The sequence below is a fragment of the Hippopotamus amphibius genome, chromosome 6 (genome assembly GCF_030028045.1).
Source record: "Hippopotamus amphibius kiboko isolate mHipAmp2 chromosome 6, mHipAmp2.hap2, whole genome shotgun sequence".
In the NCBI taxonomy this organism is placed as follows: Eukaryota; Metazoa; Chordata; class Mammalia; order Artiodactyla; family Hippopotamidae; genus Hippopotamus; species Hippopotamus amphibius.
This window is the reverse complement of record NC_080191.1, coordinates 55,689,183-55,704,405: the sequence shown is the minus strand read 5'-3', so window position 1 is coordinate 55,704,405 and position 15,223 is coordinate 55,689,183. Positions and strand designations below refer to the sequence as shown.

Sequence of the window (15,223 nt, the reverse complement as noted above, 5' to 3'; positions counted from 1 at the left end):
TGATGGGCTCAAGGTATTGTTTCCTCACTGTTTGGAAAAGCTGTATTTTGCTCTTTTTAAAAAGGTGACCTTATGATAGTAAAAAGCCTTTTAGAAAAAAATCTCTATTTCCGTGAGATGAAAACCAAATAATGAAATAAAATACATAACGCAATGTGCAATTTAGCCCAAGCCCGGGTGCAATTATTTCAATAGGAAATAAATAAACCAAGCCATCACATATTGAAAGGAGGACAATCCCATTTTTCCCCATTTGTGAGCTTCTTAGTGAGACTTTCTTTCCTGGCCCTGAAAAAGTACAAAACACTTTGTCTTTGGTATGAAATAAGCAGGAATTCAACTCATTTTCCATATCTTATGTTTAATATCTTCTGTCTTTTAAGTAGGGTTCAATGTTTCAAGCCACATCTTCCCTTATGACCCAAAGGCACACATTCATGTTAACATAAACATTGAAAAGAGTTTTTCTTTTATCTGTTTAGTAAAAAAAACAATGTTTTTTAAAACCTTTTCTGTGTTATGAAGTCTTTGATTGCCCTGATATTATTATTATTTTTTCTGGGGGGGGAGTTGCACCATGCAGCATTTGGGATCTTAGTTCCCTGACCAGGGATCGAACCTGTGCCCCCTGCATTGGGAGCACAGAGTCTCAGCCACTGGACCGCCAGGGAAATCCCTGTCCTGATATTATTTTGAGATTAAATCTTAAAACCCAGAATAATAGAGGTGGTCTTTCCTTCCACATTAAGGAGATTGTTCACATGTTAGTTTCCTGAGACTTAGAGTCGACACCATCATCTTTAATGGGCTTCAATGCACTGATGTCAAATGTGGCATTTATTGGAATTGCTCTCTTTTTTTCAGTTTATTTACTTTGAAATTCATAGTAATGTACATCTGTCACCAGGTTAAAAAAGCCACTGAAATGACTGATCAGCTGCAAGATAAATTCCCGGGAAGTTCAGCAGAGAAAGCCTCAAAAGCAGAACTCTTAGCTCTTCTTGACTGTCATGACACATTCCTTCTGGAGCTGGAACAGCAACAGGCAGCCTTAGGGATGCTGCAGCAACAAGCACTGAGCATGCTCCAGGATGGGGCCACGCGGCACCCTGGAGAAGAGCCCCCCACCATGCAGGAAATCACAGCAATGCAGGATCGGTGCCTGAAGTAATTACACACCTGCTCTCATTCTGTTTCTAAACTTGGCCATGACCCAAAGGGTTAAACGTGGTATTAAGAGTCGGGGGGATGCTCCACCTCGCCACCTTAAAAATGTGGGGATCTGTTCCTATCATCCTGTTATCTAGTACATATCTAGTTGTATTTAGAAACATAGCGATGAACCAGACAGATTCAATCTCTACCTTCAGGCAGTTTACAGTCGAGCAGCAGAGTTAGAACTCAAGATACCATACAGGTGAAGCATGGGAAGGGCGCTAAAGGAAATCAAAGCAGAAGCAACTAACCTAGGAGAGGAGACCAGGAAGGCTTCCCTTCAGAAGGGGTATTTAAGCGGAAGACTAAGCAGGCTTGAGCCAGCCAGTGAGATGGGAGAAGATTTCTGTAAACGGGGAGAGCAAGTAAGAAAGCATGGTAGTAAGCATGTCACTTTCAGGGAACTCTTGGGTGATGGGGTGATTTATGAGAAGTAAAGCTTGAAAGATAAACAGTTGGGAGCTGTTGAGAACTTTGTTTTGGTAAATCTTGATAACTCATTGGCTAAGTTGGATGACAGAGAGATTAGAGCAAAGTCCAGTTAAATGATAGTCATTTATTGATAGTGAACTTAGAGAAAGTTAATCTTAATGATGTATAACCATCCTGATTCACTTATCGGCCCAGAGAGGAAATGTCACCATATAATTTAACTCCTGTATTAAGTAATATTATTCATACATCTCCTACATTCACCCCATCTCTTATAGATGAATTCAGGATAATCTGGCTCAACGTATTTAAACTTTTAACCAAATTTATGTCAATTCAAATGGAGACTTACATTTTGGATGCTGAACATTATTAATTGTAAAATTTCCAAAGTTTGATTCTTTATTTAAAGACTAGTTTCTAATAGGCACAAATATTTCAATTACGCACAACTTTTAAAGGCTGATGATTCTGCACCATTTGAGTAGATTTCCAAAGAGGAAATAAATAATCAAACAATCTCCAGGTTACTTTAGATAGGAAAATGAATTGCAGTTTAGTGGCATGGGAGTATGTCAGCTCTCAGTTTTCCAGGGATAAATCATTCACTTCACATGATGTATATTCTTCTGTTATACTTGAAGTAAAAAAACATTACTGAAAATCGTCTGGCAGTTTGAGGGAAGTGTCTTTACTTGGAAAAAAGATAGGACGCTTCACTTTTTTAATATCTGTTTTTGACAATATGATGTCATGTAATGGGAGGGGATTCCTTTCATTTCAGTCCACATCTGCTTTCTCCCTTTAATGTTTCTAAAGCATGCAGGAGAAAGTGAAGAAGAACGGAAAGCTGGTAAAGCAGGAGCTGAAGGAGCGAGAAGTGGTGGAGACACAAATTAATTCAGTAAAATCTTGGGTTCAGGAAACGAAAGAGTATTTGGGGAATCCAACAATAGAAATAGATGCTCAACTTGAAGAACTTAAGGTACAAAATTCATCCCCTAGACCAATCATTTAAAAACATTGTCCTGATTTTAATCAAATATATTTATTTATATTAAATGAAATGTTGAATTAAAAATTTTTAGAAAAGTTTTATATAAAAGGCCTTTAGTATGAGTTCATTGGACTTTCTTTTGTTCCATATAAAGTAGACGTGCTTCTTATTCGGAGACTAAAGAAAAGTTTGCTTTTTGTAAATGTGTTCTTTAATTCCACACTTAATCATATTTTGAGTAACAATACATAGCTTTGTCTCTGTACCCATAAAAATTAATTTCCTTATCAGGCTCCCAGAAATTTCTCATGTTGATCTTTTCTTCAGATTCTCCTAACAGAAGCCACAGGTCACCGACAGAACATTGAGAAAATGGCAGAGGAACAGAAGAATAAGTACCTTGGTCTTTATACTATATTACCTTCTGAACTCTCTCTTCAGCTAGCTGAAGTGGCCTTGGACCTAGGAACTATCCATGATCAGGTAAATTTACAGTCAAGAAAGAGTACTTTTCCCTTCTTTTATTGACTCAGTACTCTTGTATGAGACTTCGTGATTTTCGCAATCCTGTCTTTATGGAAACAGAGTTAAAAAAAAAAAAACAGATTAGTATAAAATAATAATATTAAATTAGAGATCTTATTCATAGGCAAGAAGCATATGAGAAGATATTAGATGTGAATGATACTGTCAAACATTAAAGATAATTTGTCTGCTTCCCCTCACCTTTTTCTGAAAGAAAATTACTCAAAGAAACAAAACAAAGATACATTTCATGTATTCAACAAATATTTATTGAGTCCCCAGAGTCTGCCAGGCACTCTTTTGTTATTACAGTTCAGCAAGATGTAGTAGGTGAAGATATTTGAAAAAAGGGAAAATCAGAGTTAAAAAAATAAGGTAAACCAGGAATGAGATTTTTACCCAAAATGCATGCTATAGGGTCCCATATTGTGTCTAGAGGAAGGCCTATCAGTCTCACTCTAACTTCCAAATAACTAAGGAAAGGAATGAAACATAATCCATGTGTATATATTTTTAAAACAAATCTTTTTTTTTTTTTTGATTTAACAAATTGCTACATAGCCATTCATAGTACTGAGATCAGAAGGAGATTTCAATCTTAACGCCTCATAAAAAAGAGACACTTACATGTTGGGAGAATAGCTTCAGTAGCATTTGCACAGAAACATAATGGGTTTTAGGATCTTCTTGTTGGCCTAACACTAAAGCAGTTTAGTTAAAGCTGGTCTATAGAAGACAAACAGAGGATAATTCTAAACTGCCGTATGAAATGGAAAGTAGTATTGCACTGTAGAAACTATAAAATTCATATAAGTGTGCTGTACCCTTTTAGACTTTCTAGAGTATGATGCAAAGTGTTTAAAATTTTTCATCAAAATCTATTTCTACTGCATCATACTTTTGACCTAAACTAAAATGCTGTTTTCTATTTCAAGTATTTAATTTACTTATTTGGTTTTTCTTCTTAGACATTAAAAGGTCTGTTGGGAAGGATGACTTGGTGAGTTCAGATCTTAAAAAAAGAGTTCAGATTTCAGGTTTCTGTTCCTCTGGATAAATTTCCCTGTAATAGAGTTATTCACATGCATTCCACTTACGTTAGCACTCAACTCAAAATAATGAATTCTGAAAAAGTACTCTTGTAATGGTGTATTTCCTCACTACTAAGGATATTTGATTTGATATTTTTATATATTACAAAATGATCAGCACAATAAATCTAGCTAGCATTCAAAACCATACATAGTTATAAATTCTTTTTCTTGTGATGAAAACTTTTAAGAACTACTCTCTTAGCAACAAGTATGCAATATAAGATTAACTATAGTCACCATGCCATACATTACATCTGCATCACTTAAAAAGATTTTTTAAGGCCTTTCATTTATACAAAGAAAATATTCCTTTACCATCTTTTTGTCAACATTTTATTACAAGCAAAATATGAATGTTTGTTACCACATCAAATCAAAGTCATTAGACACTTGTGAATATTAACTGTTAGTTTTCATTTTCCTTTCCATTAGATCTGCTCAATGCTTTTAGTTATACTATACAGAAGTAATTGGAAGTGAGAAGAAGAGTTAGCAGATCATTAACAGCTACTTATGAAAAGGTGCATGGAAACAAATCTGTGTGCCTCCAATTATCTGAAAGTGTTTTCCATTTTATGAGACAAAGGCTTAGAAGAGTTTGTGTGTTTAGGGTCACAAAGTTAGTAAATGGAGAAGATAGATTTCAAACTCAGCTATCTATACTGCTTTCTGTAAACATTTGATGAGTGAATCACTGTACATCTATTGTTTGTTCCTTTGCTGAAGTAGCAGCAGAAAGAGGTGCAGTGAATACATGAAAATGGTGGAAAGTAAGGCTGCAAGGAAAATCATGAGAGCTTGTAACTGCACGTGGCTGCCTTGATGAGGCACTTGGATGCCAATGCGCTGTTGATGACCTAAAGTACCTCTTGGAAACATCTGAAGCTGGAGGTTATTAGTATTAATTCTCCAATTTTGACCATGGTTGGTTTTGCTGTTCTCATTGATTATTTAGATCCAGGACAAAGTAAAAGAAGTTGAACAGAGCAAGGCCATGAGTCAGGAATTCAGCCGGCAAATTCAGAAGATAGCCAAAGGTCTCACAACTATTCTAACCAAGCTGAGAGCAAAGACAGATGATTTAGTTCAAGCTAAAACTGACCAAAAGGTAAGGAAGGAGAAGTGGAAATATAAGGGGTGCTATGGAATGAATTAAATATTTTGGGTGCAGTAGTGTATTTTGAAGATACAGGAAAAAAAAAAAAAAAGCTTTCTTGATTAGCAGGCTTCATTAAAACCAGAGAGGAAAGGCAAGCAGTAAAGAAATTTTATAAATACAATTGTATAGAGCTACTTATATCGTATAATTTATTATCACAGTCAAACTGTATTCATAAATATACATGCATATGGAAGTAAGAGGGAAGAGTGTCAAAGGACTAAATGATGGTTTAGGAATACAAGTATATAAATTTCAAAATGAAGGATGTTCTTGGTAGTTAAATCTGTGTTCTCACTCTGCCAATGAGCAAAGTGACTAATCCTTTTTGGGTGGGCCAGAAGGAAAAGTTTAGCTCTCTCAGCCTCATAGCAAATAAACACCAGGGTTACGAAACATCCTGCTCTGCCTTCTCAGCTGAAGAAACAGAAATGAACTGATCATAGTAGAATTATTCTTTATAATATTTGGCTTTTACAAAAATCATTTAAAATATAATCCTTCTGGTTCTGGAAAATCTGGAGAACTTTATTTTCTGTAGTCTAATGTTCTTTCCTTTTGATGGCCATCCAGGTGCTAGGAGAGGAATTAGACGGCTGTAACTTAAAATTAATGGAACTAGATGAAGCAGTACAAAAATTCTTGGAACAGAATGGCCAACTGGGTAAACCACTGGCCAAGAAAATAGGAAAACTGACTGAACTTCACCAGCAGACCGTCAGACAGGCCGAGAACCGGCTCTCCAAGCTCAACCAGGTATGTTTTCTAGACCGGTAATCAACATCAACATTCTCTAAGGCCAAAATTCAATTTTCTGTTTTTCACTTTTAAAAATAAGTAAAAAGATAAATATTGACAATGATGAGAGTAATTTAAGTGTCGCTTATTTCACACCATGCCTATATTCCAGAGATTTACATGTAAACCTGACTATTTTACATCAAACCATATTATAAAATCATTGACGAAGGTATTCATATAAAATGGACTTTTTATAAACATATAAAAACATATACACACATACATACATATTTGCCTTTACATAATTGGTTCAGGTCACATATTATCATCATTGTTGAGCATAGACTGAACTTTTCCAAATTGATTATTTTTTTTCTGCAGCCAGGGGCAAGTTAAATCAGGATTTGCAACCAATAAATTGTAATATTAAAACCCAGAATCCCTACCTACCACCTCCTTACTCATTGAGGGTGTAGTATGAAGGGAGGGAGAGAGAAGAGCTAGATAGAGAAATAAGAGCTGAAAGTGGAGAATTTTTTAGAAGATAGATTATTCAAGCACATTAAGAACTTGGACTTTATCCCAAAGTCACTGGGAAGTCCCTGATAGATTTACAATAAGGAAATTATCTTTCATGATACCTTTAGATATCAACTCCTAGGATTATTATATCCAAAGAGAGATTGAAGTCTGATTTCTAGTTCAAGAAGCAGAGTTTACATTTGTTATCTGAATGTTAATGATTTTTCAGGCAGCATCCCATTTAGAAGAATACAATGAAATGCTTGAGTCAATTTTGAAATGGATTGAGAAAGCTAAAGTTTTGGTACATGGAAAGATTGCATGGAATTCTGCAAGCCAACTTCGGGAACAATACATTTCACATCAGGTAACTTTGGGAAAAATAGTTTTCAAAGAGTAATTAAGAGAGTAATTTGATTTAACTGGCTAGGCTGACAGAAAATTTAAAGGACCGTGATGTAAAATTATTGCAATTGCCAAGAAAAAAGAAAGCTAAGGTAGCTCTAACAGCTTGTCCAGGGGATTGAAAGACAGTAGCTACCCATGAGATGTCATAAGGCTGTATATATAAACAAATATCCTCTGTCTTCCTTAGACTTTCCATTTCCCAAGACCAAAAATAATCATCCACGTGGGACTTTTTTTTTTTTTTTTTAGCTGCGGTTTCTTTGAAACAATTGTATGCAGGGATATGGTGGAAAATTCTTCCCCAGGAAGAGCTGTAGGAACTTGTGGAAAGATTTCAGGCTCCAGACTCAGACTGATGGGGAAACCAAGTTCTGCCATTTAGGGCTGTGTCATTAGGAGCAAACTACTTTGCCTCTCAAAATTCAGTCTTCTCATCAATAAGATGGAGATGTAAATGGTGTTCATACTGCAGAGTTATCATGAGGATCAGAAGGTACAACATATGTGCGGTCATCAGGCACAGTCCCTGGCACATGGGTCCAGAGCCTCAGTCTCAGGCCTCCTCCTTCTAGGCCTTCTGCCTGGCCACACAGGGCTGACCTCCCACAGGAAATAGAAGTCAGCTGAGAATGAGTTCGCACCACATGGGGGCCAGATTACTTCATTTCCTCTGAAGTTTTCTCTCGGCCATAACATCCAGAAAATTATTTCATCCTTTTATAATTTAGGCTTGAATTAGATATAGATATCTAATAGCCAGTTATCTTGCAATCAAATAAGAAATGGTCTTTATTTAAGTTACATGAATATCCTCAAGTATTTTAGATTTTCTCTGGCTTTTATTCTGATTTATGTGTACTCATGTCTTTTAAATGCATCCCCTTTTCCATTCCAGTTGACAAAGTTCTAAATCAGAGCCCCATTTTCTCCTCCTGGGAATGCTTTAACAGGCTCCTAATTGGTTTCCCTGTGTTTATCTTTCTTCTCTAATCAATCTTGCACACTCCTCTCAAGAAATCTTTAACAACTACAGAGTTGTTCTGCCTGAGGTTATGCATTTTACATTAACAGATAAGACTTAAGTTACAATTGGTTGTAAACAGTGAAAAAATATTCATTAAAAATAGAGAAATGCAAATTTAAGAGAGAGAACATTGTAATTATCCAGTTAACACTATTTTTAAAAGCTCATATTTAAGGAAGTGAGAGCTCTCAAACAGTGCTGATAACTTGGTAAAATCTTTGAAAAACAACTGGAAAATGTATCATGATCATCAAAACATTATTACTCTGTAATCCAAAAATGTAGGAAATATTTTATATGAATATTAATAACTATACTGGAATTAAAAAAATGTCAAGTAAATTTTCTGAGTAAATTTTTGGATTTCATAAAATATAATGTAGTCTTTAAAATGACCATGAACTTTTTTTTTAATAGCTCCTGCTCTCATTCATTTACTTATTCAATAAACATTTATAGAGTGCTTTCCAAAGCTGGGAATTTTGTTAGGTATTTGGAACACAAAGAATATTCCTTGCCAGGGAGTTGATAATTAAAGGGAGGAAGGAGACAGAAGGCAGATCTAGACAATTACAGTATAGTGTGATAAGGTAGAGGGATAGAGGGTCCAAGATTCTGAAGGAACTCACGGGAGGGTGCCCAACCCAGACTGCCCAGGATTTGAGAAGATTAAGGAAGGAAAAGGTGATTCTGAGCTGAGTCCTGAAAGACACACAGCCTACTTGTCATGGAGTTTTAGACAAAAACACATGTTGAAACCCCAGCACTAAGAGTGAGAGGTGCTCAGCCTGGTACACTGGGGAGGAAGTCTGCAGAGAGCTGGAAAGAGAGAGAAGACAAAGACAGACCATGAACGCCTGTTAAGAACTTGGCCTTTCTCTTGTAGTCACTGTAAGCCTTTGACAGATATTCTACAGGCAAGTGACAAGCTCAGGCTTGTATTTTAAGAAGGATGGCTTAGAAGCCTGTGAAAAACAGATCGATGAAGGTAAGACAACATAGAAGGTGGTTTCAGTATTCCAGTAGACAATGACAAGGCCTCTATTTGGAGGCTGAGAGAGGGCAAAAATCAAGGGCTATTACCCAGCAAGAATTCTGGACTTGGAGGCTACTGGTTGTGGCTAAAAGAGAGGGAGGAGACAAGGATGGTTCCCAGGTTTTTTTGACTTGGGCAGTTGGGTGGGTTGAGTGCGCTGAGGGACACAGGAGGACAGATGTCAAGTACTGGTGGTGACCTCACACAGATGCTCAGGAGAGAACTCAGCCTGTGCATGCTGTTCCAGGGGGTTCTCCTGTGCCTGCCTTGGGAGTTAATGAAAACTGCCTGAGTTTATCCAAAAACAGTGCACCGAAAATGCATGTGTTCTAATGTCAGGCAAAAAAGAAAGATAGAAAATCGTAGGTATGTTATGATCTCAATTACTTACAATTATACCCAAACTGAACAGCAGTTATCACTTACTTAAAGTTATCTCCGGGGTATGGGATTATAGAATATTTTATCTTCTTTATTTTTCAGTATTTTCTAAACTTTATAATATATAATGCTATTCATAATATATAATATGCTGTATAATATATGTATACGATATTTATTGTGAGAAAAAAAGATGTACTTTATTTTAAAAATAAGGATCTATTGCAAAAACGTGATGTCCCACCTCCCACTTCTCCTCTTTACACATCATACACCCCAAGAACTGCACATTTTGTGCCCACTCACCCATGTGCCTCTGCTTAGGCTGTCCCCTCAGCATAAAATATCTTTCCTTTTCCTCCCCATCTGTTCGCATACAAACATTCTTCTGACTCAGCTATGACTCTTCCAGGAAGCCTTCTCCCAACCTTGCTGCAAGTAGTAGTACAACTCATTTCTGGCATCCTTAACCCTTTCTTCTTTTTCACTCTGCTCATAAAATGCATATTACATGCTTATAATTCCATTTACGTTATTATTCGTTCCAATAGATGATACTCTCTTGAATGACAAGGACTTTGTTTTATCCCAAGTAGTTTCCACCCCTTTGTCTCACTTAAAGCAAGTGTTTGTAATGCTCTTGTCATTTTCATTTCTTAGATGCATATATGCTTAGATCTTAGAGACAGAACATGAGAGCTGAAAAGCATCTCTTTAGTTTGAATATAAGAGAAGGGGGTCCAGTGACCTGATGAAGATACCCGCTGTGTCACAGCATCACCAGTGCTGAGATACTCACGTGCTGACCCTCATCAGGGAGCAGCTTGAGGTGGCAGACAGAGCACTAGCCTATGGTCCAACACATGTGGCCTCAATAAATTGTTTGTAGCTCCTGAACTTTGATTTCTTTTTCTCTGAAAAGGGGGTAACAGTAAGTAGGGAGCAGGCACAGGACTGTGAAGGTTAAACACAATAAGACATAACCTACACAGTGAGCATGGGAAATGTGAATTACATCTCCTTACACTTTCCCCAGTCTGAGGGTTTTACACCACACCCTGCTGATTACCTGTGCCTCTCTGCCTCCCTGTCAATGTCATGCACGTTGATAATTCACTCCAGACCATGCTGGAAGAATCTGAAGAGATTCACGACGATCTGGAAACAATGACTGAGAAATTACAGGACCTCGATAGCGTGTACCATACGGAAAAAATGTCTCAGCAAGTGGCAGACCTGGGACGGGAGACTGAGGAACTGCGGCAGATAATCAAAATTCGTTTGCAGAATCTCCATGATGCTGCCAAGGTAAACCATAAAAAATTTTTTTAAAAAGTAATTTAGATGGAAAAGCCTATCATTAAGAAAACAATTGTGGTTGTATAGTGGAGGTAGAGTGTGTTACCAAAAGCTCAACCTCTCTGTACACCGGTGCTCCCGGAGATGTTTTGGGTGATGTAGAAAAGGACACACGGGGGCTTCTGCCTCGAACAGCTATGTGTCTCAATGATAGATGATTTGGCGAAGGGTTTTATAACAGTGGTTCAAAGGTGGGGTCAGAAAAGATTAGGGTGTGAGCAGGGCTTGCACTTCCTTAATCTCCTCTCAGGTGGTCTTCTCCTCTCAGGTGGTCTTCTAGTCTCCTGATCTTCATGAGCTTCTCTGGTCCCTTTAATTTCACCTCAGGTGGTTTCTTGGCTGCTCCTCCCTTGATTTGATTTGCAACCGTTCACATCCCTCGGGGAAGGTCATGGAGGCTGGAGTCTTGCCTATAGAAATGGTGGACGAAAGGAGACCTCGGTGCCCAGGCCCCACTCGGTTTCATGCCTGGGAGCCCCACCTCCGATGAGTCTGCTTGACTGGGATTGTTACCGTGTTGTGCCTGATGCACAGTGAGGCCAAACAATACGTAAATGTTGGAGTGTGGAGCAGAGAAAGGTTTATTGCAGGGCCATGCAAGGAGATGAGGAGGGGGCTCATGCCCCCCAAACTGCCAACTCCCCGTAGGGTTTCAGCAAAGCATTTTTAAAGGCCAGGAGGAGAGTGGGGTTGCAAGGCATGGGATCAGGTCCTGCACTATTCTCTGATTGGTTGATGTTGAGGTAACAGGGCATTGTCACAGGGTTTAACATTATCAATCCTTAAACTCCAGGAGGCCTGGGGCTATGAGCTCATGGTCCTCAAGTAGCTAACATCTTCCATTTGGCGGGGTGGTTTCACAATGGTAAAACAACTCAGGAAATGTGCATCAAATATTGTTATCTGGGAACTTCAGAGAGGAGTCAAGCAGAGGGTATAGGGGAGGGGTCTGCCCCAGAAGTCCCTATAGGGTCCTGGCTGGTTTCATGATGCTATTCTCCACCTATAACTTTGGACTTCAGGTGCTTGTATATTGACATTTATGCCTCTCTTACTCTGCAGGATATGAAAAAATTTGAAACAGAGCTTAGAAACTTACAAGTTGCTTTGGAGCAGGCCCAGACAACCCTGACTTCTCCAGAAGTTGGACGTCTTAGTCTCAAGGAGCAACTCTCTCACCGACAGGCAAGCAAAGATAATTCAGGGGAAATGATGGCGGGGGCGGGGGGGGGGCGGGGGGGCTATATTTTTGAACAAGAAAGGATAGTTCGCAAAAATGAGTTCTAAACGCAGTTACAGCCTAAGCACTGTATGCATTATTTAAAAAAAATTCCTGGGAAAATGTTTATAATTTGTGACAGAGTTGTAATTTAGTCAATATCTCTTGCTTATGAAATAAACCATTATAATATAAAATATAAAAGTATTTTAGTATATACATTTTAAGTGGAAAACGTCTTTTATACATACATGTATTTTATGTAAATAAATTTGTATAAAATGTCCAATTTGAAAATTTTAAATACGAAATATGAACTCGCACTTTCAGCATTTGCTGTCTGAGATGGAGTCACTCAAGCCAAAAGTCCACGCGGTGCAGACGTGCCAGAGCGCCCTCCGGATCCCCGAGGACGTGGTCACCAGCTTGCCGCTCTGCCACGCTGCCCTGCACCTGCAAGAGGAGGCCAGCCGGCTCCAGCACTCGGCCATCCAGCAATGCAACATCATGCAGGCATGTGCAGCAGGGCCAGCCAGCGTCTGCAGGCGGTCCCCACGCCGCCAGCAGAACAGCAGCAAATGAGTCATGGGGGCTTTTCTTAGCATTTGCGTGGGTTCAGTCATCAAAACACATTCAGAGTGTTAACTCTGACAGCTTGTTGTGGTTATATAAAATAAGGACATGAAATGCTATCATTTGGATCAGCCGCAAATGCCTGGGAAAGCTCTCTTAAAAATATCCTTCGGCAAAAACTATCTTCTAGTAATATATTTTTTTAGAACAACTTGTGAAGGTTAATTTTATCAGTCATAGATTATTACCTCTTATTATTCATCTGAAAATCATCTAGGACTTTGTAATAAGACTTTATTGCTAGCGTCTATTACAGAATTTTAAAAAAATATTTCAGCTTATTGATGCATTTTATTGCCTGAGAAGTACACGCAACTATAACTCGTAGTATCTTTACCTAATAAGAGAACAATTATTTACTAGGAAGAAATGACACTATTTATCTCTTACCTGCTTTCAAATAATATTTCACCTACTTTATCCAAAAATTGTATACATGCCCTGTCATTAAACCACCGATAGTCTATTTGGTCAACTCTACTTGCATTATCTTGTAATTTGTTAGTAAATTCCTGAATGTAGAAATCATTCGTTTGTTTGACTTCATTGAATGAATGACTTCATTCACTTTTATATCCTCTGTTCCAGCACTTAACTGAGTTCCTTACATATATATTCAGTATTTCTTTGATGGGAAAATAATCATGTTTTTCATATTGCTTTCTACCATGTTCTGGACCATGACATTGCCATCTTTAGGACAATAAGGAGAAGAAGGAGGATCTGGCCACTTAACTATTTTCAGTCCATCAATAATCTTGACAAAATGTTTTATAGAGAAGGCTCTGAAATATCTGAGTAGAGCTGAGGATTTGAATCATCCAGAAATTTTCCTCATCATTTCTTTGTTCCCTTGACACATGGGTAGATAGGAGTTAGCACAAGAGTTTGGCAGACAGAAGCACAGAAGCACTTACACAGTTATTGGTATAGACAGATAATCGTCTGTGGTTTTTTTTCTTTCAAAGGAGGCCGTGGTGCAGTATGAACAATACGAACAAGAAATGCAGCACCTCCAGGAGCTTATAGAAGGAGCTCACAGAGAGATTGAGGATAAACCTGTGGCCACCAGCAACATCCAGGAGCTGCAAGCCCAGATTTCTCGGCATGAGGTGAGACAAGCCAAGTTGAAGGACTTGGTGAGAGCATGTAATTGGTCTCTAGAAGATGAAAGAGAAAGGTCTTTCCTGACTGGGGCACAATGTGTTGGGTTCTTGGAGAGCCTCTTTGGCTGTCTTTGCATTTTGAGAGCTATTTTTGCTGATATTTTCCAAGACTAATTAGCATGAATCTTCCCCTTGATTCCAAAACCTTTTGACACGACATTCATGACTTATCTCCACCACAACCTACCGACTACCTCCTGCAGAATTCTCACAGTTCATACAGCAAAACACACCATATTCCCTGTCTTTACAGACCGCAAGGAACAGCAGTGCTCAAAGCCTTGCTGCTTTGATGGCCCTCTTTGAAAAGAAGGGATATATCATGTTAAAAAGAAAATCATTTGCTCTTTCACATATAGGTCATTTCACCTCCTTTTACCAAAATCAGAGAATGACCCATGCTGTTTGTTTTATGAATTTCTAGATTATGCCTGTTAGTATCTTCCGCATTTTCAAATGTGCCTCTTTCCCTATACCTTTGGCATCATTATGGCCTTAGGACTTGGACACCCTTTGTGCAGACCTGGTCTCAGAGATCATACAGCTTGAGTGTTCCAGATCCTTGACACTTAGCAGTGAATTTCCTTACCTGACCTGTCAAACCCTGTATAGATCACATTTACTCTTTCCTTGAGGGCTGGCTCACAGCATCATGAATTTTGGAAAGTGACTGGAGTGGGGGGCGGGGGGAATGTCTTATTTCTTTGTGCTAAGGATAGATGTTTGTTTCTCCTTCCATCTGCTTTATTTTAAATGTATTGTCATAAGAGCAACAATTTTTCCAAACCAAATATCATAGTACGGTTCTCAAAAGATTCAATTGTTGCTTTTTAAGGCTGGAAAATCTCACTTTCCCCCTTTGCAAATGCAGTTTTTTAATTTCTTGTCAAATCCAGTGCATCCATTGCTTACATTTATATATGATTTACAAAATAATGTAAATAAATATCCCACCACATTTACTCCTACAGTGTAGGTAATCATCTGTGTTAGCTATTCATTTCTCTTCTGCCACTGGTTAAATGAAAAGATGCTTTGCAAATATCTGAAACACTGTTTATATGTCATATATTAGACTATATAATACAAATTTATTTTGAAACTAGTTTTAATCCCATTTTGTAAGATTGAGAATTTTGTTGTAACAATTTTTCAATCACAGCACAGAAAATATTTTTTTAATCTATCTAGAATAACAGTAATTATCATTACTACAGTTTTGTTTTTGTTTGTTTTATGGTTTTTAAAACAATTTACAAAGTTTTTAGATTACCTTTTACAACAACCCTAAGAGGTAAGAATTTTTGTGTGT

General features: G+C 37.9%; 1 protein-coding gene across 1 annotated transcript in view; it reads left to right on the top strand.

Annotated features, from left to right (window-relative positions):
* Positions 1 to 15,223, top strand: part of SYNE1 (spectrin repeat containing nuclear envelope protein 1) — a 341,186-nt gene that overhangs the window by 162,315 nt on the left and 163,648 nt on the right. Inside the window, exons 78-87 of the mRNA XM_057737764.1 lie at positions 908 to 1,167; positions 2,467 to 2,632; positions 2,972 to 3,127; positions 5,219 to 5,371; positions 5,996 to 6,178; positions 6,915 to 7,052; positions 10,657 to 10,842; positions 11,956 to 12,078; positions 12,443 to 12,625; positions 13,714 to 13,857. Coding sequence (XP_057593747.1) covers positions 908 to 1,167; positions 2,467 to 2,632; positions 2,972 to 3,127; positions 5,219 to 5,371; positions 5,996 to 6,178; positions 6,915 to 7,052; positions 10,657 to 10,842; positions 11,956 to 12,078; positions 12,443 to 12,625; positions 13,714 to 13,857 — 1,692 coding nt within the window. The remainder of the gene's footprint in view (positions 1 to 907; positions 1,168 to 2,466; positions 2,633 to 2,971; positions 3,128 to 5,218; positions 5,372 to 5,995; positions 6,179 to 6,914; positions 7,053 to 10,656; positions 10,843 to 11,955; positions 12,079 to 12,442; positions 12,626 to 13,713; positions 13,858 to 15,223) is intronic.